At 37.0% G+C, this 24,234-nt stretch overlaps 1 protein-coding gene and 1 long non-coding RNA gene across 5 annotated transcripts in view; both read left to right on the forward strand.

The window, feature by feature from the left end:
* The first annotated feature begins 49 nt into the window (after window positions 1-49).
* The window catches only part of PPP4R3B (protein phosphatase 4 regulatory subunit 3B), a 69,095-nt gene continuing 44,910 nt past the window's right edge, over window positions 50-24,234 (forward strand). Inside the window, exons 1-4 of one of the 4 annotated variants that reach the window (XM_047745284.1) lie at window positions 50-618; window positions 1,913-1,968; window positions 11,771-11,869; window positions 21,233-21,856. In XM_047745284.1, the coding sequence (XP_047601240.1) occupies window positions 477-618; window positions 1,913-1,968; window positions 11,771-11,869; window positions 21,233-21,856 (921 nt within the window). In that variant the 5' untranslated portion in view covers window positions 50-476. Of the gene's footprint in view, window positions 619-1,912; window positions 1,969-11,770; window positions 11,870-21,204; window positions 21,857-24,234 lie in introns of those variants that run through there. The other 3 variants (XM_047745283.1, XM_047745282.1, XM_047745285.1) reach the window with 3 other exon arrangements.
* LOC125108894 (uncharacterized) lies at window positions 1,975-4,024 on the forward strand. Its single transcript, XR_007130041.1, has 2 exons — window positions 1,975-3,233; window positions 3,334-4,024. It is a non-coding gene; the product is annotated as an uncharacterized LOC125108894 (long non-coding RNA).

A 24,234-nucleotide genomic window follows, 5' to 3' on the forward strand; every position in this document is an offset into this window, starting at 1 on the left:
TCCTGTACCCCGCCCGCCTCGCGAGAACACGGAGCACCGCAAGCTCGGGAAGCGCGTGCGGAAAGCCGAGGCATCGCGCATTGGGCTCGTCGGCCGCCGTAGCCCCTGCTAGGACAGCCCGTGCGAGCCTGCTGGAGGAGGAAGAGAAAGGCAGAGAGAATCGGGTTACAAGATGGCGGATCTGTAGTAGTTACCGCGGCGGCGGCGGCGGGAGAGCGAGCTCTGGGGGGCAAAGGGAGTGGAGGGTGGGTGTGTGCGGAGGTGAAGTGAGAGGTTACCGGGACTCCGGGCGGAGAGGTCTTGGTGACTCTTGTTGCCCCTTCCCGCGACTGAATCTTGGGAGCCATGGTGAACTCGGGCCTCTCTGGGGCCGCCGCCGCCGCTGCCGCCACCGCCGCAACGGTCTCTCAAGAGTGAGGGGCGCGGACGAGGTGAGCGAGGAGGCGGTGGCCGGGGCGGTGGGGACAGCAGCCACCATGTCGGATACGCGGCGGCGAGTGAAGGTCTACACCCTCAACGAAGACCGTCAGTGGGACGACCGAGGCACCGGGCATGTCTCCTCCACTTATGTGGAGGAACTCAAGGGGATGTCGCTGCTGGTTCGGGCTGAATCCGACGGTAAGGTTATTGGAACATAAGATAGGGGGCAATCAGTGCCTCCGGTTTGGGCACAGCCCTGGTGTTTAGGCCCTGGGCCGGGTACGGTTACTACCACATCTTGGGACGGCGCATTGGTTTTGTGCCTGCACTTCTGTACGGTAAAAACAAACTTTGTCCGGATTTACCCTCAGTCAAACGTTGATTCTGTTCCCCCGCCTCCTGTCCCTATTGAGGATTTGACCCCTTCCTCTCCAGTCTTCGCCTTTGAGTGAAAACGGAGGAAGTAATGAGAGAATAGTTTTCTTCTCGTCCTAGGGAGCTGACCCTTCCCCTCCCTTTATTTTTTTGTTTTCTTATCCATTATATGTCTATTTCAAAAAGCTTAGTGAAACTTTACTTTCTGAGTGGACTTTTTTTTAAAGCCCATTTTTTTAAAACGCGCTTGCCCCAGTCGACAGGTGCTGGGGAAAACCAAAAAGCACCTTTTCCTGCAGTTATTGCAGACTGTTGCCACGATACATGCACGCACAAGCATATCTGTAGTCTAGGATCCCCCCAGGCTGCCTTTGTAGAGGTTGCCATGAAAAAGTGGGTGCTTTACAACCTAAACAAGTTAGGACACCAGTACAGATTGTAAACTTAAATCCGTTGGTTTATTGTACGAGTCATATGTGAAGTATTTTAATTATAAAATGTAGAGCGTAATGAAAACCTTTCTCACTGTAATCTGAACGCCTCGATTTGAGCAGTTATGTGCAGATAATAGAAAAATAACAATCTTGGATTTATTCTTGTACTTTGTACTCTTTACCTTTTGTTTTGAATAGGTATGGACATTTATTTCTATATGAAGTGTCCTTCATTTTGTTAAGGAGTAAAGCAAAAATGCCGTTCTGTTATTTGTGTACTAAGTACTTAGATTCCTGTTGTGGTCCTTTGTAATTTGTTTTGTTAAACTGAAAATGCAATAAAATAACTTTGTTAAAAAGAGCTTGGCTTCAAGTAGTCATTTAGACCTCAAAGTTTTCATTTCAATAAAACTTTAATGGACATCTAGTCTCCTTATATTTTGGGTCTGAATGTTGATCTTAGGTGGGTTTTTTTTCCTCTAAGGGTTATATATGGGGGATAAGATGGTGTGTTCTATATAAAGCACAGATCTGAAGAGAAGAACATGAATCAGAATACATTTGATTACTTCACATGTCTAGCTAGGGGACGAGAACAAGTTTTTTTCTTTAAATTCATATTCAGATATTTTATTCAGAATTTTACAAATTGAAACTTACAAATATTATTTTTTATCTTTCAGGATCACTACTCTTGGAATCAAAGATAAATCCAAACACTGCATATCAGAAACAACAGGCAAGTAGTTGTTTATCTTTAATTTGAAAGACTTCATCTGTGATCAAGGAAGTATTAATCTGACAAAGATGGGAAAGCTTTCCTGACAAGAAAAAACATGTTTGGTAAACAGAGTTACACATTCTATGTATTTCCCTGTAGGTCAAAAGTTGCAAACTGAGAAAGTGAAAGTTTTTGTACTGGCAGTAATTTATTGTCTTTGAATTGAGCCACTGTTGGTTTATGTTAGAATACAGTGTATTCATTGGTCTTATTTACAGAGTCAGGTATCTTTTTTACCCTGTATACTAAGCCTTTTATTCTCAGTCACATTGAAGGAAATGACATAAAAGAAAATTAAAAGGGGTACTCTATAAAGCAAGGAAAGCCTTTGACTCAAGCAAAGGTAGAGTTTTTGAAATAGAAGCACGTAAATCCTGTTCTTTAATTGTGTATTTTTAATATAATCAGTGGATACTTTATAAAAAGTGTACATTGCCAATCATGTAATATTTTCTGTTAATATTTATTGTCTTATTTGGGAAAAGAAAACCTGTGTTGTGTTTTAGTGTGCCCAGTTACTTAATCTGGAAATGGCAGCGGTGATTCGACCTATCTTCTGTGAATGTTTTCATTTTTATCATGGAAGATTTTAAAATTGATAAGTATAGAAAATGTGTGTCTGTGTAACACCACCAAATTTAATAATGTTAACATTATACCATGTTTGTTTCTAATTTTTGTAATGTTGAACACTGTGGATAGAGTTAAAGCCCCCTTTGTGCCCATCTCATTCTATCCATTCTCCATCCTTTATAGGTAACCACTATTCTGAAGTTGCTGTATTATTTCTGTACATGCTTATATACCTTATCTGCATATGTATGTATCCATAAATGATATGTAGTGTTTGTGTGTTTTTAAATTTTACACGGTTGATCTCATGCTCTTACATGTACTCTGATTTTACACTCAGCAGTTAATTGGAAGATTTGTTGATGTTAACAATGTAGATTTAGGTTTTTTTAAAACTGTATAGCATTCTTCTTTTATGATATACACATATTGTTAGACATTGGGATTATTTCCTCTGTGTTTGTGTGTGTGTGTGTGTGTGGTGTGTAAAGTGAGTATGACAGATTTTTGAAGGAAAAGATAAATTATTTTAGTAGTATATTTACATCATCAATACGTACTTCAAGTTCAATGAAAATTTGGATGCCCAGAAATACTTCACAGTTGGAAGAATGAAATCATGTCTGTTGCACAGCTCGTTATTAGTAAAGGTCTAACTGTTAAACAATTTTTTTGTGTATGCAATACATTCTTAATCATGTCTTTGAAATATTTCAATTTTCAATTAATAATTTTTTTCCTTCTGCTTAGAAAGTACTGCATGTCTTTGATGGAGAATCAAATTAAACATTTGTCCTGTATTAAACACCTGAAAAATGTTTCCTATACCTTAGACATTTAAGTAAATGTAATTTCTAAGTCAGCCAAGCAGATGGTTAGTCTCTGTCTTTGCATGGAATTTTACCAGGTAGCTCCTTCTGTTTTATTTTTTGTTGGCCTCCTTTTTTGTGGGGAAAGAAATAACTGTTTTGTTATCTTTTTTCCCCCTATCTGCACAAATATAAAATTCTCAGAAACTGTCTTCTTAAATGTGACTTCCTACAAATTAATTATAATATGGGTTCTTCTCAGATTGTGTATAAGATTCTTTAACTGTTGTTACTATCAGATCACATGTGGTGGAGGTTTGTGTATAAAATAGCCCTCCAACATTTGTCCAAAAATACATGATGTCTCATTAAGAACTTTGGAACATGATTTTCTGTGTAATATTACTCTGCTCGAAAACTTAAGTATTGGAGAAAAAAAGTACTTATTTTTAAAACTTTATGCTATTGGGAAAAATGTTTTCTGTAATTAATCATATTTCAGTAATATACTATTGGGATTTTTAAGTATTTTTTTTCTAACTGAATTACCTTTACCAAATAACATTAAACTATAAGATAACTTTGTGGCACTGAAAATAATATGGAAAAGCTTTGTATTTAAGATTGAAAAATGTGTAATTGGGGTCACTTGTTTATTTTTATTTAAATTGAGTGCACTTTTCTAATAGAATCAAAGAGCAATTTAGGAATTCTCTTAGTTTTTTTGTTATGGATATGGTTTTTTCATTTTTTTTTTCACCAAAATCTTGTTCAGTTTGCACTTTTTACCAGATGTTACAAATTGGGATTTCCAAAACCCAATGATGTTTTTCTGTGTTCATTAGAATTACTTTTTAAATGTCATTGTTTAAGTTATGCAATATATTAGTCCAGAAAATAACCATTTCCAAAGATGATATGAAATATATGAATCATTCTGGGTTTTAATTTTAAAAAGACTTGAGTGAATGAGAATGTTCATAGTTGGTATTTTGCTACAAAATACATTGAATAAATTCAAAGCAGACTATTTAAGATTCTTTTTTAACATTGCAGTTCTAAAATGAGCCAAATTCTGAATGATGGGCTCAAAATAAGTTAGAATGAGTTGAATTGGGATGTCAAATGACCCCATATCGATAGGTCATCATTGATTCACAACACTTTCTTGCTTCAGTACTGTGGACTGTAGTGAAGTTGTTAATGGGAAGAAGATAAACTTAAAGGAGCCAATAAACTTGTTAAGTGTTTAAATACATTGGAAACAGAAGAGAATGATGATATAGTAGAACATGAAAATAGTGTCTGATACATGTCAAAATTTTAAGTTATTTAGAATCCATCCTATGGATCTTGACTAAATCAAAAGCAGAGTCATAGAGATGTATACCTTTCATATTTAGTACAGTTTTAATACAATTTGTGTTAATTGGGTTTAGGAAAGAAGTACAAGGAAGTCCCAATCTTGGTTTTATTGGGAGACAAGATGTAACAGGTGAAACAATTAATGTATCGATAATAAACTATCTGATAAAGGGTTTTAACCCAGTCCTTATTGAAAGCCCATGAAAGCATTTAACAGATGAGGCAGTTAGGGAACAGAAAATTCAAGTTTCTTGACTGAGATTTTACAAAAAGTATGTACCAACACAGAATTTATATAAAGCAGTTTCATTCCACAGACTGGGACAGTAGAAAATTTTTAAAAGGAGAGATTAATTTGAGCTAGAATTTTTAAGAAAAATTTCACTCTCCCTGATGGTGTCTGTTGAAGGAATTGTGATAGGGAAGGAAATAGTACACCTGACACAAAAGTTTTATTAAGGCTCTTGACAGCAGAGGTTTCTTATTTGTGAGCTTGGTTTACTAAACAAAAGGGAGCTATTCTAGATTCTTGAGTAGGGGCCTAACATGATGAAAATGTTACTGCGTTTAGGAAGCAAGTGTGGCAATGTTACGAATAATGAATTGGGGGTAGAGAGGAAATAAGAGCTTTAGGAAGCAAGACCTTTTACTATAATTCAGATGCAGGAAAATGAAACACTGTTCAGTGTAGTAAATGGAATTGTAAAGAAGAAATAGAGCTCCAATATATTAACAAGAAAGTGCTGGAAGATTTGGAGAATGATTAAATATGACAGAGAAGGAATCAAGGGTCACTAGTAGTGTTTTCAGTCTTGGGGCCAGGGAAATGATGGTTCTATCCAGAAACTGAGAAGGTGACAAGAAGGCAGGTCATTTGGCTAGTGGCTTGTTCATTTCAAAAAAGCAAAAATCCCTCTTTGTTTATTTTGGATAGATAATACATTCACATCTTTAAAAATTTAGAAAGTATTTGGTGAAGTCTCTCCCACCCTGAACTCCATCCATAATTTCCCTTGCCTAGAGGCCACCAGTATGCCAGTTTGTTGCGTTTCTTCCTAGAGGTTTTATGCATGTGTAAACAAATAGGTATACAATCACATACACATTTTCATAAATGCATAAATGCATTGCATAAATGATAGCATACTATATACTGTTCTGTTATCTTTGGTTTGGATTTTTATTTTTTTCACCCCTTCTCCACCTGTGGTTTAGATTTTTAAAGTTGAAAAGCTTTTGAATATTTTCAGTAGAAGAATGACGTGATCCAAACTAGTAACATCAGTGTGTGGAATTGAAGAGAGGCAATAACTGGGAGAGTAGTTGAGAGATCACAGCATAATCCAAGCAAGATATAATGTTGAACTGGGTTAGGGTGATGTCAGTGAAGATGGAAAGAGGCGGATGGATTTGAGATATGTGTATATATAGAAGATAGAATTGACAGGACGTGCTGCTGGGTTAGGTATTTGGTAATCAGGAAGAAGATCTAGTCAAGAGGAAGAATAAGCAATTGGAAAGAGTAGAGAATCAGGAAAGCGTGTTGTCCTGAAACCAAGGGAGAACAGAATTTTGTTAAGGAGAGGGGCAGTCAGTGAATGGCTATTCATATCCTTCAAAGGTAAGATTGAGACTATTCTAGGTTTTAGCTAGAAGAACATTTGCCAAGATAAAGGTGGAGGTGAAAGTTTTGAATGCTGAGTTAAAATAACAGCATGGGTTTGTAATGAGTAGAGGCTGTTCTAGCTATAGATCACAAGCATGAGTGGAGGACGTGAATTAATAGGTTGGGAAGGTTGGGCAGTAATGGATAGAGGGATGTTCTAGGTGGTGTTTTGGAATGGGACTAAGGAGAAATCCTTGGAAATCAGATGAAGGGGGTTCTTACATAGGAGTCCAGATAGATGCCTAGATAAATACAGTTCCTCTGGGCGGGAGGTTAGGAAGCAAATTATTGAGAACTTTGTGTTCTTTTAGAATTGTTTATATTTTTTATGGGGCATAGTAGGAGGGACATGGGTTTAGAGCTGAATACTATTAATTTTTTATTTCATTATTTCAAATTTCCTGAGCAAATTTTCTTTGAATCTTACCTTTTAAATGAAGATACTACCTACGTCATGTAATAGTTGTGAATTAATGTATGAAAATGCTTTAGCATGGTATGTAACAAATAAGCTCAATAAGAGAACTGTAGTCATAATAATCTCATCAGTCGTACTCCTCTTTTCCAATGAAGAAAGAAAAATCAAAGAGGTTAAATACTGTGTTGAGTCATGGAAATAGTGGACAGTGAAACTGAGTGGTGCTCAGGTCCTAATGCAAGTCTGGGGTTATTCCCATTATATCCAAATATATTTGGATTTTAGGAAGATACTAGTATTGTTTTTAGCAATAGCATCATGTCTGTCTTAGACTGTATCTTATACCATACTATATTTTAAAAATCCATCTCAGAATAAGTTGAGGTCAAATACCCATTAGAAGCTACTAGAGAACTAGATGTTGCATCATATGTCTGGTTAATCACACTTATTTTCAGACTTCTAAATTGATTTTGAATCTGCAAATCCAAGTCTACAAATCTGATTATTTCTGTTCTCCCTTTTAAAAAAATAAGCGATCCTTTTGAAAAACTTCAGCTCTGTCTGTATTGAATTTCATCAGAGTGGTTGGGGCAAAGATAGGGTCTGACAGGCAGTAGGATCTCAAATATTTCATGAGTGGATTTCATTCATGTTAATGCACTAGATAGGTAAACTGACACTGATAATCCATTGGTCTGTTAGACTATTGTGTATGTGTCACAGGTGCTTTGTGAGTGTAATGTAAAACCTAGAGACCCTTTCCATAGAAAAGATGTTAAAAGCACCCAGTTTTAAATACAATTCTAAGGTATGATTTAGACCTTGAATTAAGAACCTTTGATTTAAACAGTATTCACCTCAAGAATGTATTTTTAATATTTAAGATCAGAAGTGACCATTTCTTATAATAAAACTACATTGTAAAAATCTGATTCAGTAAAAGCTAAATTATCAAGCCTCTCCAGCTTATGTCTTAACTTCCATCCTGGTGTTAGACTTAATCACCTTTCTTACTTTTTTAAGGGACCAGACCAAATAAAACTGACTTTTTCTATTTTCCCTGCAGGCTCATTTTAAATCTGATTTCCATGGGGATATAGTGGTGGTTAAATGTTTAGTTGGTAGAGAAAAACTCTTAAGCTTCTCTTAGTTTAAACAGGCTTTAATAATGTCACAAAGATTTGTGTGTCACACACAAATGAGCAAAAAATATAATACAAAGGGCACAGCATTTAGAAACAGACATTACCTCTAAAACTGAGCTTGACTTTGGGATATGTAAGAAACCCTGCCTTTTGACACTTTTTGTTTTGTTTTAAATGTTCTTATGCCACCTTTGTGCTCTCTTACCTAGGAGCTTTTACTGTGATCTTTGTGATAAGCAGTTATTAGAAGTACTTCTTAGGGGTTTTTTTTGTTTGTTTGTTGTTTTTTTTTTTTTAATTGAAATAGTAGGTTTCCAGGGAGGGGAAGAGGAAAGGGTGGGATTTGTAACCCATTTTGAGTAGATTTTATAGAGCTGGAAAGTGCCTGCTCTGATGGCACAGTTCCCTATCCTCTGTAACCAGCCAGAGATAAACTTAGGTAATGTTTTCAAATTTGACTTACCAAAAGAATTATCAGAGACCCTTGTTAAAAATAAGAATTTGGGGCTTCACTCCAAGGGAGCATGGGAATTTGTATATGTAACCATCACCCAAGGTCAGTCCTCTTTATATTGAAAAAGGATTCTGAATATAAATCCCATTTAGTTTCTGGGGTTTTGACTGGCTTAGGGAGAAGACTTTACATTAAGAAGAAACAAACAAGAAAATTTTGAAGAAGGGGACTTAATTACCTTAAGTCAGACTTGATAGCTTACTGGGACTTCTGCTCAGAAGATTGGAAAGGGCCCTGGGTGCTTGGATAAAGTATTCTGGATTTCATCCTGTTGTACTAGTGATCTCTAAGATGGAATGCACATTATATATAAAGCTTTGAGATTTGAGAAGAAGCCTGCTTAAATATTTTAATCAAAAGAAGAAGCTGACTTTTGCTAATACTTAATAAGCAAGTGGTCAGAAGTTTAAAAAAAAAAATAGACATGGTATTCTAAAAGTAACACTTCCATAAAAAAGTTCCCTAACTACTGTGAATTACAGTAGCCTGCATGTGTAGATAACTACTTATAGATATTTTCCAATTTAAGCTGACCTGTAACCCTAATGAACATATGCCTTAAAAAGGCCTGAAAGCAATAATGTAAGTAGAAATGAACATGATAATGGTAAAACTGACATCTATACTCCTTGTTAATCTGTCAGCAAGTAATAACTCAGAAACAATCGTAAAATCTCACAAAGGTGCCTGTGTGGCTCAGTTGGGTGTAGATGCCTTCAGTTTGAGTCATGATTTCAGGGTCCTGGGATGGAGCCCCATGTTGGGTTCCCTCTGCCTCTGTTCCCTGATTGTGTGCTCTCTCTCAAATAAATCTTAAAAAAAAATAGATCTCACAAGAAGTTGCTCTTCCCCCCAAATTCAGAATTATTAGAATTAAATTATTAGAATTATTAGAATTAAATACAGATTTGTATCTACTGTCATTTGTGTGTATATACTGTGCCCTAAGTGTATATTGGGTCTTAAAATGCTGACTAATAATGGTATGGAGCCCAAACAGTTCAAACGTTTTTAAATGATGCTTATTTTATCTTTATATAAAGGTTTTTATTTCTATTTTAGTGTATGTTTTATAGAGTATTGCTGTACTAATATTCCTGAGTGTAATGTATAAATAGTTCAAGACATACAAATAGAGTACTGGAGATTGCTGTTTGATGAAGCTGTTTGAAGGAGAGCTCTAAGAAGTTGATTCCAGTTGAGTAAAGTACATGAGCCTGAGTGTGTTTCCTAGACCTTTAACCAGAGGAGCTTTGTCTTTATATCTTCTTTATTACTTGAAGATTCTTTTCTTTTTTTTTCTTTTTTTTTTTTTTTTAAGATTTTATTTATTTATCTGACAGACAGTGATCACAAGTAGGCAGAGAGAGAAGAGGAAGCAGACTCCATCCCTGGACCCTGGGATCATGACCTGAACTGAAGGCAGAGGCTTTAACCCACTGAGCCACCCAGGCACCCCTTGTTACTTGAAGATTCTTAGTAAAAGTTTACTTGTAAAAAGAGTTCTGCTGGGTTTTTTTTTTTTTTTAATGTTTCAAAACCTCTTCTGTATATGGCAGGAGCCACAGAAAGTTTTTGTTTTATTTTATTTTTGAAGGTGAAATACATTTTTCTTTGTTACACAGCTAGAAAATGTAGAATTTTTTAAAATATTTTTATTTATTCATTTGAGAGAGAGAGTGCAAGCAGAGGGGAGATGTAGAGGGAGAAGCAGGCTCCCTGCTGACTTGGGAGCCTGATGTGGGGCTTGATCCCAGGACCCCAAGATCACAACACAAGCCGAAGGCAGATGCCCACCAACTGAGCCCCCCAGGTGCCCCACGGAAAGTTTTTAAATGGAAGGAGTTACCTGATAAAATTTTAGAATATGTGGTTAGCAAATTCTCCTTCCAAGGAGCACAGCCAGGCAGAAGAGAGAACACAGTTTTCCAGCTGTTTTTCTTACCTGATTACACAGCAAATAAGTATTAATCTGAGACCTGGATTAATCGAAGGATATTTTTCCTTTACAGATTAAAGCTATCAGAGTTTTAAAGTGCTTTGATTTTGAAGACTTTGTTTATCTGAGACTCTTTTTAGTATTACATATTTTAATATCAAGTCACAATATTTAGAAGTATTAGATGAACAATTATTAGTTATAAGGTATTTTTGTAGATTATATACTTGGTAATTAGGATGTAAACATGTATATATATATATATATACATATATATATATATATATATATATATTTTTTTTTTTTTTTAGGATTTTATTTATTTGACAGAGAGAGATCACAAGTAGGCAGAGAGGCAAGCGGGGGGTGGGGGCGGAGGAGGAGGAAGCAGGCTCCCTGCCTAGCAGAGAGCCCGATGCGGGCTCCATCCCAGGACCCTGAGATCATGACCTGAGCTGAAGGCAGAGGCTTAACCCACTGAGCCACCCAGGCAGCCCCATATATTTTCTTTTTTTTTTTTTCTTAATGTGTATTTTCTGAAAGTCAAAGTTTTAATCATACTAAACTTTCGTTGTTACATATCCTTAAAAAAACTGTCCATTTCATTGAGTGTTGCATAATGATTTTTTGTGTTTAGATGTGTCTGTGTTTTAATTTAAACCCAAACTTTGGTTTTTAATAAAGGGGTTGACAACTTTTTCCTAAAAGCTTAACTGACTTTTTGTTAGTGATACAATTAAGGACATTAGTAGAAAAACACCTAAACCCTGGGGTTCTTAATTTCTTTACAAACTAAGCTGCTGAAGTGTTGGTAATACTTAGAGCTAGAGTATATTCATTGCATCATTGTTTTGAATTCTTTCATATCTTGAAGGCTTTTCCAGATTCAGAGGAGAGAGGCAGTAGAGGATTCAAATGTCTACATTACAGCTTGGCCAAGAGTGGCTAAAGTTTCCACTCGACATTATCTTGGTAACCTGAGCTAGAGCCTGCTAAGTTCTGTTTTAATATTTTACATTAAATAAATTTATATTAAAAATACATAAATAAAAGTATATATTTTAATATTTAATAAGTAATACTTTTTGTTTCAGAAAATAGCTCAATGTCATTTTAATACCCAAACTGTTCCATTGCCAGTATATTACTAAGTTTCAAAGGCTAGCAAAATACAGTTACATTATGTCAATTGAGTGTACATTAATTACACTCATCAGAGGGCATTTGTCATCACTATGCTTTTTCCTGTTCTCTTGATGTCTACATCGTAGTTACTTCTTTTTTAGCTTTTCTAGTGTGATGATGTAAAAATCTTTATTTTTAAACAGGATACATTAATTGTTTGGTCGGAAGCTGAGAACTATGATCTGGCTCTAAGTTTTCAGGAAAAAGCTGGCTGCGATGAGATTTGGGAAAAAATTTGTCAGGTAAGGTTTTTTAAATAATACTAGTTTAAGTTTGCATTCTTGACTTTTTTTTCTTTTTTACCTGAAAGAATATATTAGAATGTGGAGAGAGCATGTATTTATCACTTTAAAGTTTGATAGAATATATTCATAATTAATAAAAGGTCAGTAAATAATTAAGTTCTAAGTCTTTGAGGTTTTTCTTTAAAATTTGGTCACCTGCTTGCCTAATGTTTATGAATACTGTGTGCCAGACACTAATGATTGAAAGTGCTCATGACTTCAATTCTAAAAGAATTTATAATATGGCAGAATATAAGATAGGTGGTAACTCTCAGGTACCTGGAACTTTTTTTTTTTTAGGATTTATTTTTAGAGAGGGATAGAGGAAGCACACAGGTGGAAGGAACGGCAGGAGAGAAACTCTCAAGCAGTCCCCACACAGATCCCAACATAGGGCTCAATCCCATAACCCTGAGATCATGACCTGAGGTAAAACCAAGAATCAGATGTTCAACCCGCTGTGCCACCCAGGCACCCCTAGCTCTTTTTTTTTTTTAACTGGTTTTTATTTTAGGGGCACCTGGGTGATGCAGTCAGTTAAGCATCTGCTTTCAGCTCAGGTTATGATCCCAGGGGCCTGGGATCAAGCCCTGCTTCATGCTCCCTGTTCAGCCAGGAGCCTGCTTCTCCCTCTCCCTCTGCTCCCTGCCCCCAGTGCACCCTCACACACTCTGTGCATGCTTTCTTTCTCTGAGTAAATAAATCTTAAAAAGGAAAGTTTTAATTTTAGAAGTTAAGATTTATAGAAAATACGAGTAGAAAATACAGAGAGAGTCCCTATGTACTTTCTTCCCTGACACCTTCTCCTCCAGTTCTTCCTGTTAATAGTCTCTTGTATTTGTAGGATACACTGGTCATAATTGATGAGTTAATATTCATACGGTGTTACTGTTCATTATTATTATTACTCATACATTATTATTAGCTAAAGGCTATCTTTTATTCAGATTTCCCCAGTTTATTTATTTCACTTACTTATTTTCTTAGATAGAGAGTGTATACAGTTGAGCATAGGAGGGGCAGAGAGGGAGAGAGAGAGAGCATCTTATGCAGTCTCCATGTCCAGCATAGAGCCCAACTCGGGGCTCAAGTTTCCGACCCTGAGATCGTGACCTGAGCTGCAATCAAGAGCCAGTTGCTTTAACCAGTTGAGCCACCGATTGAGCCACCCAGTCATCCTAGTTTTTCTGTTTAAGACGTAGTGTCCTTTTTCTGTTCCAGGATTCCATTCAGTATACCATACTACATTTAGTAGTTGGATGTGTCCTTAGGCAGATACAGTCTGTGACAGCTGGTAACTGGAATTTTAAATTAACCATAGCATTTTAACTATTATTTTCTATAAATTGGATCACTTTTTCAGCAGTTGCCTAGTGTAATATTCTGTTCTAGTGTTTTTAATTCTTGTCATTTTCACTTCTATCAGCTTTTCTTTATAGTGATTCTGATTACTGAAGGTTCTTGAGTTAGTTTTAATGCATCTGACCACAGTAATTTTTTTCCTTAGTCTTCTCAGTAACATTGCCACACAGTGCAAGAAAGTATAATATGAACCTTCTCATTCTATATAAAGCTTATTTAATGGCTGGCTCTAGGTCACAAATCTAAACTGGAAGTAGATGTTTTGTTTCTTTCCACCTCATATCTTACTAGGTATGTATCAGATATTAATGGAGCATTATTAGTATGCACTATTAAATAGAAGAATTTCCATTGACGAACAGGTGAAAACACTGGTAAATATGATTTTGCTAAATATGTATATTTAAAATATACATAAGAATATAACACAGATTGTTTTGTTATTATTTTGCCTTTGTATTTTGCCTGTCTTTAAACTTATGGGCAGTGATGATGAGAAGGTCCTAATACTTATTCTTGTGTGCTCTCCGCAAGATTGAGATTGAATTTTATGTTTGCCAAGTTTTCTGTAAAGTGAGATGTAAGACTTAAAAATGATCTCTGTTGCAGATTCAGACACATGCAGTCCACAAAAACTTGCTGCTCTGTTCTGGATTCAGGAAACCTTAATCATGCATGCATTCATCTATAAAATGAGGGGAAAAAAACTGGTCCATGAAAATAATGAAAGCATACTGAAGGATATAAAACTTCAAAAATAAAAAAGGGAAACACTACTGTTCAGAATATTAATAGTATAGGGGCACCTGGGTGGCTCAGTGAGTTAAAGCCTCTGTCTTCGGCTCAGGTCATGATCCCAGTGTCCTGGGATCGAGCCCCACATCAGGCTCTCTGCTCGCAGGGGAACCTGCTTCCTCTTCTCTCTCTTCCTGCCTCTCTGCCTACTTGTGATCTCGTCTGTCAACGAAATAAATAAAATAAATCTTTTAAAAAAAAAGAATATTAATAGTATATAAAGATTAAACTTTTTATTATAAGTTCCTGAAAAGTGATACTTTGTTTTGTAATCTCCCTCCTCCAATAGTGTGGCAACTGGCACATATTGTGTGTGTGCTCAGTACATATTTAAAGAATGAATGAATAAGATAGAAGATAAACATCTTACTTAGAACTGGGATGTTAGGGGCGCCTGGGTGGCTCGGTGGGTTAGGCCGCTGCCTTCGGCTCAGGTCATGATCCCAGGTCCTGGGTTCGAGCCCCACATTGGGCTTTCTGCTCAGCAGGGAGCCTGCTTCCTCCTCTCCCTCTGCCTGCCTCTCTGCTTACTTGTGATTTCTCTCTGTCAAATAAATAAATAAAATCTTTTAAAAAAAAAAGAACTGGGATGTTAGGGGCTCCTGGGTAGCTCAGTCAGTTAAGCGGCTGCCTTCAGCTCAGGTCGCGATCCCAGAATCCTGGGACCGAGTCCCACATCGGCCTCCCTGCTCATCGGAGAGTCTGCTTCTCCCTCTGCTTCTCGCCCTCCCCCTGCTTGTGCTTGCTCTCTGTCTCTCACTTGCTCTGTGTCAAATAAATAAAATCTTTAAAAAAAATAAAATTAAAAAAAAGAAGTAGGTTGTTGGATTACATTTCTCCTGGAACATATATTTATATGCTGGATGATATTTCAGCATATTACATTATGCCTACTCCCCTCCCACACATTAGCATGTACTGTTTAATATTAATTCCTGGATCTATATATATTCTGAAGATTTGGTGCTGAAAACTTGGTACATTTGTCCTGGAAAGTTTTTCTGAAATTTGTTTACTATTTTTCACTCATGTTTTTCAGGAGTTCCCACAGCCACTGTTAGATTCACTTTTATTTTTTTTTTGGTGAGAAAGACTCACAAAACTCCACAAAGCTGTTATATTTATCATTATAGTTTATTACAATGAAATGATACAGATTAAAATTACCAGTGGGAGAAGGCACATAGGGCAAAGTCTGGGGCAGTTCCAGGCTTGAGCTTCCAGTTTTCTTTCCAGGATTCTTATGCAGACAGCACTTACTTCCAGCAATGTTGTGTGGCAACCTGCACATAGTATTGCTGACCAGAGAAGCTTACCCCAACCTTTGTGTCCAGTATTTTCATTGGGTGTTAGTCCTATAAGCAGGCTGACTGCCCTGACTTTAGTTTACAGCACCTCCACAGGTTGATCTGATATTGTGTGGTCCAAGACCTCCACTATAAACCACCTAGTTACCCACACACAGAATGTCTGGCATAGCCCAGTGCTCCCAGGTGAACAGAAAACACTCATGTCAGACAGGATATTAAAAGTGCTTAGAGGTTACCTCTCAGGAGTTAGGCAAGAGCCAGATCTTTTCTTTAGGCAAGACTAATCCTTAACTGCAAAGGCCACCCCTTGCCAAGACTCATAGCAAAATGATTATATTTGTCTAAGCATCTATATTTAGTATAGTATTTATATGACAGAGCAAATATCAGTATGAATATGCCTAATATTTAGAGGAGCCATTTTAGGGTAGGGATATATTTAAAGAAACAGGTTGTCTGATAAAGCCATGATTTACTTTTTTTTTTTTTTAAGATTTTATTTATATGACAGAGATCACAAGTAGGCAGAGGCAGAGAGAGAGGAAGGGAAGCAGGCTCCCTGCTGAGCAGAGAGCCCGATCCGGGGCTCGATTCCAGGACTCTGGGACCATGACCTGAGCCGAAGGCAGAGGCTTTAATCCACTGAGCCACCCAGGCGCCCTGCCATGATTTACTTTTTTATATATTTCATATTGATTACTCATTTTCCTCCTTGATTTATTGCAGTTTGTACCTTATGATAAACTTGTACAGAAGTATTTAGCATAGAAATCAACTGACAGTTAACAAAATCCATTTTTTCCTTGTGCCAGTCATTTTCTATCAGCATTGATGTTGAGGAGGCTTTAACTCAGTTTCCCAGTATTAATATTAGAGTAAAATTATGAGGCTTATGTACCTAAGGTAGTGGGAGCAACAGTGCTAGTATTATATCATATTGCAGTATGGTTGTAGATGTAACCTGAAAAGGAGGAGTCTGGCACATTACTAGAATCGTTAACAGTCATTAACAGTTGTTTCAGTTCATCAGGTTGATTTACAGGCCTCCATTCAACCTTGTTAAGTCCCAAGAATAGGTGATTTTAGCAAACATATGGCTTTTACCCTTCAAGCATCTGATACAGTTGAGCTAAGAGAATATCATCTCTTGCTCCGATCCCTTCTTGAGGGTCTAGTGTTAATACTGGATTTATCTTGTTGCTTTACCCATTTGTTCATTCCTTTGCACTTGGTTACTATTTCTTCCTGTATGTCACTGATTTTTACTCACACTTTTTTATCTTTGGAAGGGATGTTAGATTTGGCCACTCTGCTGGTCCAGGAAGCTTAATTTTGTACTAAACTACTGAGTACTGTGCTTTTTTTAAATTTTTTAAAGATTTTTTTAAATTTATTTGAGAATGAGAGAGCATGAGTGGGTTGAAGGGAAAGGGAGAAGCAGACCTGTTGAGCAGAGAGCCTGACATAGGGCTCGATCCCAAGACCCTGAGTTCATGACCTGAGCCGAAGGCAGATGCTTAACCTTCTGAGCCACCCAGGTGCCCCATGTACTGTACGTTTTAAATGCATGTTGCTGAATATACATTTAGTTTATCGCTTGTCACAACTGCCTGGTATTCCACAGAACCATATGCTGTTTTACTTTCCATTTCTGAGACGTCATTGCTGGACCTTTGAAAAAAACAACTTTAATTTCAATAAAAATCATATTACTCAGTCACTTCTTAACTCCTTATAGTGAGAAAGTAAAACAACTCTGAAAAGTATGATAGCTCAAGGACAATAAATTTCTTAAGGGGAGTGGTGAATAATAGTAATTGTTTTTGTCTTAGATAAAGATTTGTTACTAGTCGTTAGAATCCTTCACTTTCTAAACATTGATGCCATATTTTGAATTGTCCCTTTGGTGGGGCAAGGCACCACTGTAAGATTTAGAACAGGGAGATGTGTGCCTGTGTGTCACAAATGGGTGAAGGGCAGCCGTGACAGAAGGAGGGAGAGGATTGAGCATGGCATGTGGGAAAGCCCCAGAAGGCCACACAAAGATGCAACCAGTCACTCTACTTATGTCTCTCTGAGCTGTTACCATAGAGTCCCAGGGTATAAGTCGCTGGTAACCACCTTGGCCCTCATTAGTGCTTAATGCCCCAAAAATGTGGGGTCTCTGTTAGGTCCCTATAAATTTTTTGGCTTCACTCAGATTCTTTTATGTGTGGAAGAACTTATAAAAAGAGCTAAGATAATTTCTGTTTATGTAGCTCTTAGAAAGCATAAAGTCAAAAGTACATATGGAAGCATTAACCTCAGAAAATGGGAGGGTAGGGACATTTTTTTTGGAAAGAAATTAAGAAAAAGTGAAAATAAGTTGTGAGATGAAGAAGGGTGTTAGAGTACGTTAAATAACAGTGGTCTCTTTTTTCAAAGGAAAAATTCTGTCTCCTGAGATTTAAAGTAGAAAGTAATAGTGTTTGACACTTAAAAGGGGGGGGAAATTAGAGCAACAGCTGTAAGGAAGTAAGCTAGAAGTGTGGAAAAGAAATTTCTGTTGAGAAGCCTACTGATAGTGTAAATTTTTTTTGAACACACTCAGCACAATTAGTTGACAGACTCATGCCATAGTTGGATGACTGATTTGTGCCACAGAAGGGAGAATGTTAAGGTCCGATTGTGTTATATTAAGTAACAAATTCCTAAAATATCAGTGGCTCACAACAAAAGTTTGTTTTTCCCTAATGCTATTTGACCAATGAGTGACGGAGTTGGACAGGAAGAGGTTGTGCTTACCACATCCACTCAGGGACCCAGGTTGATAGAGAATTCATTTTAATACTTCCAATATCATTTCAAAGTGAGAATGAAAGGGGGCAAGTCAGAGCATTGGCTTTTAAAAGTTCTTCCAGAAGTTACAGATGACACTTTTCCTCATGGCCATTTCATTGGCCAAAACAAATCACGCAATTACATATAACTTCATGGAAACAAGGAACTCGTGCCACAAAAGGGAGAGAACCAGAAATACTTGATGAACAGCATTATTGACATCCAGACAGTCACTTGGGTTTATGTGGGATTGACAGATCGTATCAGGGAGTGTTAAATTTAGGAGAGCGTCCAGGAAGCTTGTAGGAATAATACTGGATAACATAGAAATGGACATACTATAACCTTGTAAATGCCTTTGTAGCTGTGCTTTTAATTCTGAAACATGCAGACTAAATTCATTTGAAGTGTGAGTTAAAGATTTTATTCCTAAGTAATCTCTACACCCAACCTGGGACTTGAATTCACAACCCCAAGATCAAGAGTTGCACACTCCACAGACTGAGCCAGCCAGACGCCCCCTTCTGATTTCTTATTCTTTCGTTATAACCTATGATTCTTCTTCCTCTTTCTTCCCCACTTTGTACTCTACTTCTGTTTCTTAGGTTACCGTCAGAGTCTTCCAGCTTTAAGTGTTACCCTAATACCAGATTTCTACCTTCTGACCTACTTGTTTTCCAGAGTAGTATATCTACAGATTTAGTTGCCAGCTGGGTATTCAGTTGCCTCAAACTTAATAGAACTCAACTTTTACTAACCATTCCTCTCCCATACTATCAGTTTTTATTAAAGGAACCATAATCTTCCCAATGACAGATTTAAAACTATAGGGTCATTGTGGTTCCTTCTCTCTTTTGTCCCTTATCAGTCCCACCATCACTATCCAAATTTACTTGTTCATGTAGACTTTGGAATAGCACCCTAAGTTATCTATATTCTCAAATTTATTCCAAACACCTGATGCCCGGTTGACTTTTCTAAAGGACAGTGCTGTACATTTACTTCCCTGGACAATAGCTCCAAGTGTTCTAGCTTGACTTTCTATAATCTGGCTTTAATCTACATTTCTAATTTTGCTGTTTGCTCTATGCATGTCACATTTCCATATGTCTGCCTCTACTATTCCCTTTGCATTTTGCATGCCTTTATCCTCATCTGAATCGTACTCATCTTTGAAAGTACAGATGCCACTTTGAAGATCTCAAATACCACTGCTTTTATGATTTCTTCCTTACAGTCTCTCCTCACCACCCTCTGTACTCCCCAAGAGCTGGAAGGAATTTCCCCTCCTCTGAATTTCCATGGTATTTTATCTGAACTGCTCTTATGACTTTGTTACCCACCCTTTCTCTTATATTTATGTGTCAGTCTCCCTAAATCCAGCAACTCTGTTGAGGACTCAGAAGTAAAAGTACTCTAGGAGAAAAAGTATCTTTTATGCACCAGTATATCGGTCTACCTCCTCTAAGTTCTTAGGACTTTTTTCATGTTGTTTTGGCGGATTTGGAAATTTCTGGAGGTTTTTCATCTGGATATTTGGATATATTGAGGTGAAAAGAGGATAATTGTACTCTTACGTTAGGAATTAGAAGAAATTTATAAAGAATAAAGTTTTTATGTTAGTCATTATAGAAATCATTATAGAAAACTTGTTATAAGTTAGCCATGCTTTTGTTGAGCTGTCAACATGAATCATAAAAAAGTTTTTTATTATGTTTTCTAGATATTATAACTTGGAGGTTTTATCACAGATGTTAAATGAATGCCAGTTTTTAAAGGATATTCTTTGTTCTTTTTTATTTTTTTTTTAAAGATTTTATTTATTTGAGAGAGAGAAAGCACAAGAGCAGGGTGTGAGGGGCAGAGGGAGAAGCAGACTCCCCACTGAGCAGGGAGCCTGATGCGGGGCTCATTCCTGGAACTCTAGGATCATAACCTGAGCCGAAGGCAGATACTTAACTGACAGAGCCACCCAGGCACCCCACGAATATTCTGTTTTTTTAGAAAAGCAACTACTTGTCCAAAAGTGAATTTCAAAAGTAATTTGAGGGAATCTTCTCACTCTTGAATATACAAAGATTTGGGTTTTAGTTTGGTTTAAGCTTAGTAGTATTTGGGGTTCCTGAATGGCTCAGTTGGTTAAGCATCTGACTCTTGATTTCAGCTCAGATCATGATCTCAGGTTTGTGAGATCAAGCCCTGCATTGGGCTCCAGGCTGGGCATGGAGCCTGCCTAAGATATTCTCTCTCTCCCCCATACCCCTTCTAAAATATATATACCCACACACACAAACACACACATACATATATACACAGAAGCATATATAAAATATATATACACATACACATATAATACATGTATATGTAATAAAAATAATAAACTTAGTAGTGTTTTTGTCAGGCCAATATGATGGTGCATTAAGAGTCATACATAGTGATTTGGGGGACCCACAGAAGAGTTAACCTTCTGCAGAATTCAAAATTAGTAGGAATAGTGAAGTTACTAAACAACTGCACGTGGTTATTACGTAACATCATATAAATCAATGTAACATTAGCTTAAATGTGCACATTGTTAGGGATCAGAGTTAACCTGAAGTTATAAGTTGGGAAATTTAGAGATAAAATTGGGAATCAAGTAATTGACTCTGAACTGGATATGTTTTCCCTCTCTAGAATTCACTTCTTTTTTTTTTTTTTTTTTAAAGATTTTATTTATTTATTTGACAGAGAGATCACAAGTAGGCAGAGAGGCAGGCAGAGAGAGAGAGAGAAGCAGGCTCCCCGCTGAGCAGACAGCCTGATGCGGGGCTCCATCCCAGGACCCTGAGATCACGACCTGAGCTGAAGGCAGAGGCTTAACCCACTGAGCCACGCAGGTGTCCCTAGAATTCACTTCTAATTAATAGTGACTGTGTGGCTAATATTTCTTTGCAGGGTATTTTTACTTAAATTCAGTGGTCAGTGATTTGATTTCCAAAATTCTGACTTCTTTTGTATTTTAAGGTAACCAGCTGTACTTGGATGTTTTTAGGTTCAAGGTAAGGATCCATCAGTGGAAGTCACACAGGACCTCATTGATGAATCAGAAGAAGAACGATTTGAAGAAATGCCTGAAACCAGTCATCTAATTGACCTGCCCACATGTGAACTCAATAAACTTGAAGAGATTGCTGACTTAGTTACCTCAGTTCTCTCCTCACCTATCCGTAGGGAAAAGCTGGCTCTGGCCTTGGAAAATGAAGGCTATATTAAAAAACTACTGCAGCTGTTTCAAGCTTGTGAGAATCTGGAAAACACTGAAGGCTTACACCATTTGTATGAAATTATTAGAGGAATCTTATTCCTAAATAAGGCAACTTTGTTTGAAGTAATGTTTTCTGATGAGTGTATCATGGATGTTGTGGGATGCCTTGAATATGACCCTGCTTTGGCTCAGCCAAAAAGGCATAGAGAATTTTTGACCAAAACTGCAAAGTTTAAGGAAGTTATACCAATAACAGACTCTGAACTAAGGCAAAAAATACATCAGACTTACAGGGTACAGTACATTCAGGACATCATTTTGCCTACGCCATCTGTTTTTGAAGAGAATTTTCTTTCTACTCTTACGTCTTTTATTTTCTTCAACAAAGTTGAGATAGTCAGCATGTTGCAGGTAAGTAAACAAAGGTGTTCTTACGTTTTTTCAGATGCTTACTTCCCTTAATAGTTTGGGCTGGTATTCGTTCCTTTTTGAAAGATTTCTTTTGTGTTTACTTTAAATATACCGTTGTCTAGAAAACAGGACTTTATCTCATGAGTTTTTGAAGGAAGTTCACTTCTTAATGCGACTTTTTACCTTTTTTTTTTGATAATTTTTTTTTTTCCGGTGTTAGCACCACACCCAGTGCTCCATGCAATACATGCCCTCCTTAATACCCACCACAGGCTCACCTAAGCCCCCACCCCGTTCCCTCCAAAACCCTCAGTTTGTTTCTCAGAGTCCGAAGTCTATCATGTTTTGTCTCCCCCTCTAATTTCCCCCAACTCACTTCTCCTCTCCATCTCCCAGTGTCCTCCGTGTTACTCTTTTTATGCTCCACAAGTGAGACCATATGATAATTGACTCTCTCTGCTTGACTTATTTCACTCAGCATAATCTCTTGATTATGTTTTCATGTTTATACAAAATTTGGGTATTCATCCTTTCCGATGGAGGCATGAAACTCCATTGTATATATTGACCACATCTTCTTTATCCAGTTGTCTGTTGAAGGGCATCTTGGCTCTTTCCACAGTTTGGCGACTGTGGCCATTGCTGCTATGAACATAGGGTATACATGGCCCTACTTTCACTACATCTGTATCTTTGGGGTAAATACCCAGTAGTGCAATTGCAGGGTCATAGAGTAGCTCTATTTTTAATTTCTTAAGGAATCTCCGTACTGTTTTCCAAAGTGGCTATACCAAGTTACATTCCCACCAACAGTATAAGAGGGTTCCCCTTTCTCCACATCCTCTCCAACACTTGTTGTTTACTGTCTTGTTGACAGTAAACCTTTACTGTTGACCTTGTACATTTTTAAGTGTTCTATGATGGAATTTTTTTTAAACTTCATTTTTGCATGTATTTTAAAAAATTAGAAAATATATATGACATAAAATTCATCATTTTAACCATTTTTAAGTATATAATTGTAGCATTAAATACATTCACAGTGTTACACAGCCATCACCACTATCCATTTCCAGAACTTTTTCATCATCTTGAGCAAAAGCAGCTATTTAAAGACTATCTTTTAGTCCATTTTGTGAGACCTAGTTATTATTAGGGGTATATATGAATTTGTATGTGTGCTTGAAGTTTCCCAAACAATTCACATGTGCAGCCAGTACTGAGAAACATTAATTTTCAGGAAATAACAGTTAGATTTTTTACTATGTGAGGTTGGTTTTATTGCCTCCTTCAGTTGCAAAATAGAGGAGTTTATGCCATGTTTTTCATGTTAATCCTTTATACCCTAACAGTGTAGTAAGGATGATTTTGAAGATTTTGTTTTGCTTGTAGTATACTATATCCATAGTTTCCTACATAACTGCTTTTGTTATGTCCATATCACTCATTAAATTTTTCGTGTAGCTTCTGTGTACATAGTGTAGTGGGTTCTCAAGTGTGTTCTTGGGGCTCCTAAAACCCTTTCAGAGAGGTCTGTGAAGTTTTTCCTTTTCCAGCTTCTTGTTACTGTGAGGCGATATTTTCTTCATATACTCCAGCCATAACATCACAGACGGGATGTGAAAGAAGATAGGAGAATATAGCTTTCTTCTATTAAGCCAAACATTATAGAAATTTACAAAAATGTAAAACAGAGCCACTTTTTTCTAATTTATAAAATTTGCTCATATAAAATATTTACATAAACTTACAATCATTTATTTCTAGAACAAATTAATGTTTTTAAATGTCTCAGTTGTGATTATAAATATTGATAAACATAATCCACATAATAAAAGCTCTTTTGAGTTCTCCATTATTTTTAAGAGTTTAAAGTGGTCCTGAGACCAAAAAGTTGAGAATCTCTGTCTTTTGTTACTTAGCTATGAGATTCCATTTTATGTTGCTTCCAACCACCATTCACCTTTCTCTTGTTACTGTATTTTCTGTTTAGGATTTACTTCTCTAGATCATTCTTTCACCTCACAGTTTTTCTTTATTCCACAGTAACAGGTATAAGGAAAATTAGACTTATGAATGAGGTTCCATTTAAGTATATAGGACCTGCTTTTTTTATTTATTTTTTTTATTTTTAAAAGATTTTATTTATTTATTTGACAGAGAGAGATCACAAGTAGACAGAGAGGCAGGCAGAGAGAGAGAGAGGGAAGCAGGCTCCCTGCCGAGCAGAGAGCCCGATGCGGGACTCGATCCCAGGATCCTGAGATCATGACCTGAGCCGAAGGCAGCGGCTTAACCCACTGAGCCACCCAGGCGCTCTATAGGACCTGCTTTTAAAAAAAAACCAGGGCACCTGGGTGGCTCAATGGATTAAGCCT

The sequence above is a fragment of the Lutra lutra genome, chromosome 9 (genome assembly GCF_902655055.1).
Source record: "Lutra lutra chromosome 9, mLutLut1.2, whole genome shotgun sequence".
Taxonomy (NCBI): domain Eukaryota; kingdom Metazoa; phylum Chordata; class Mammalia; order Carnivora; family Mustelidae; genus Lutra; species Lutra lutra.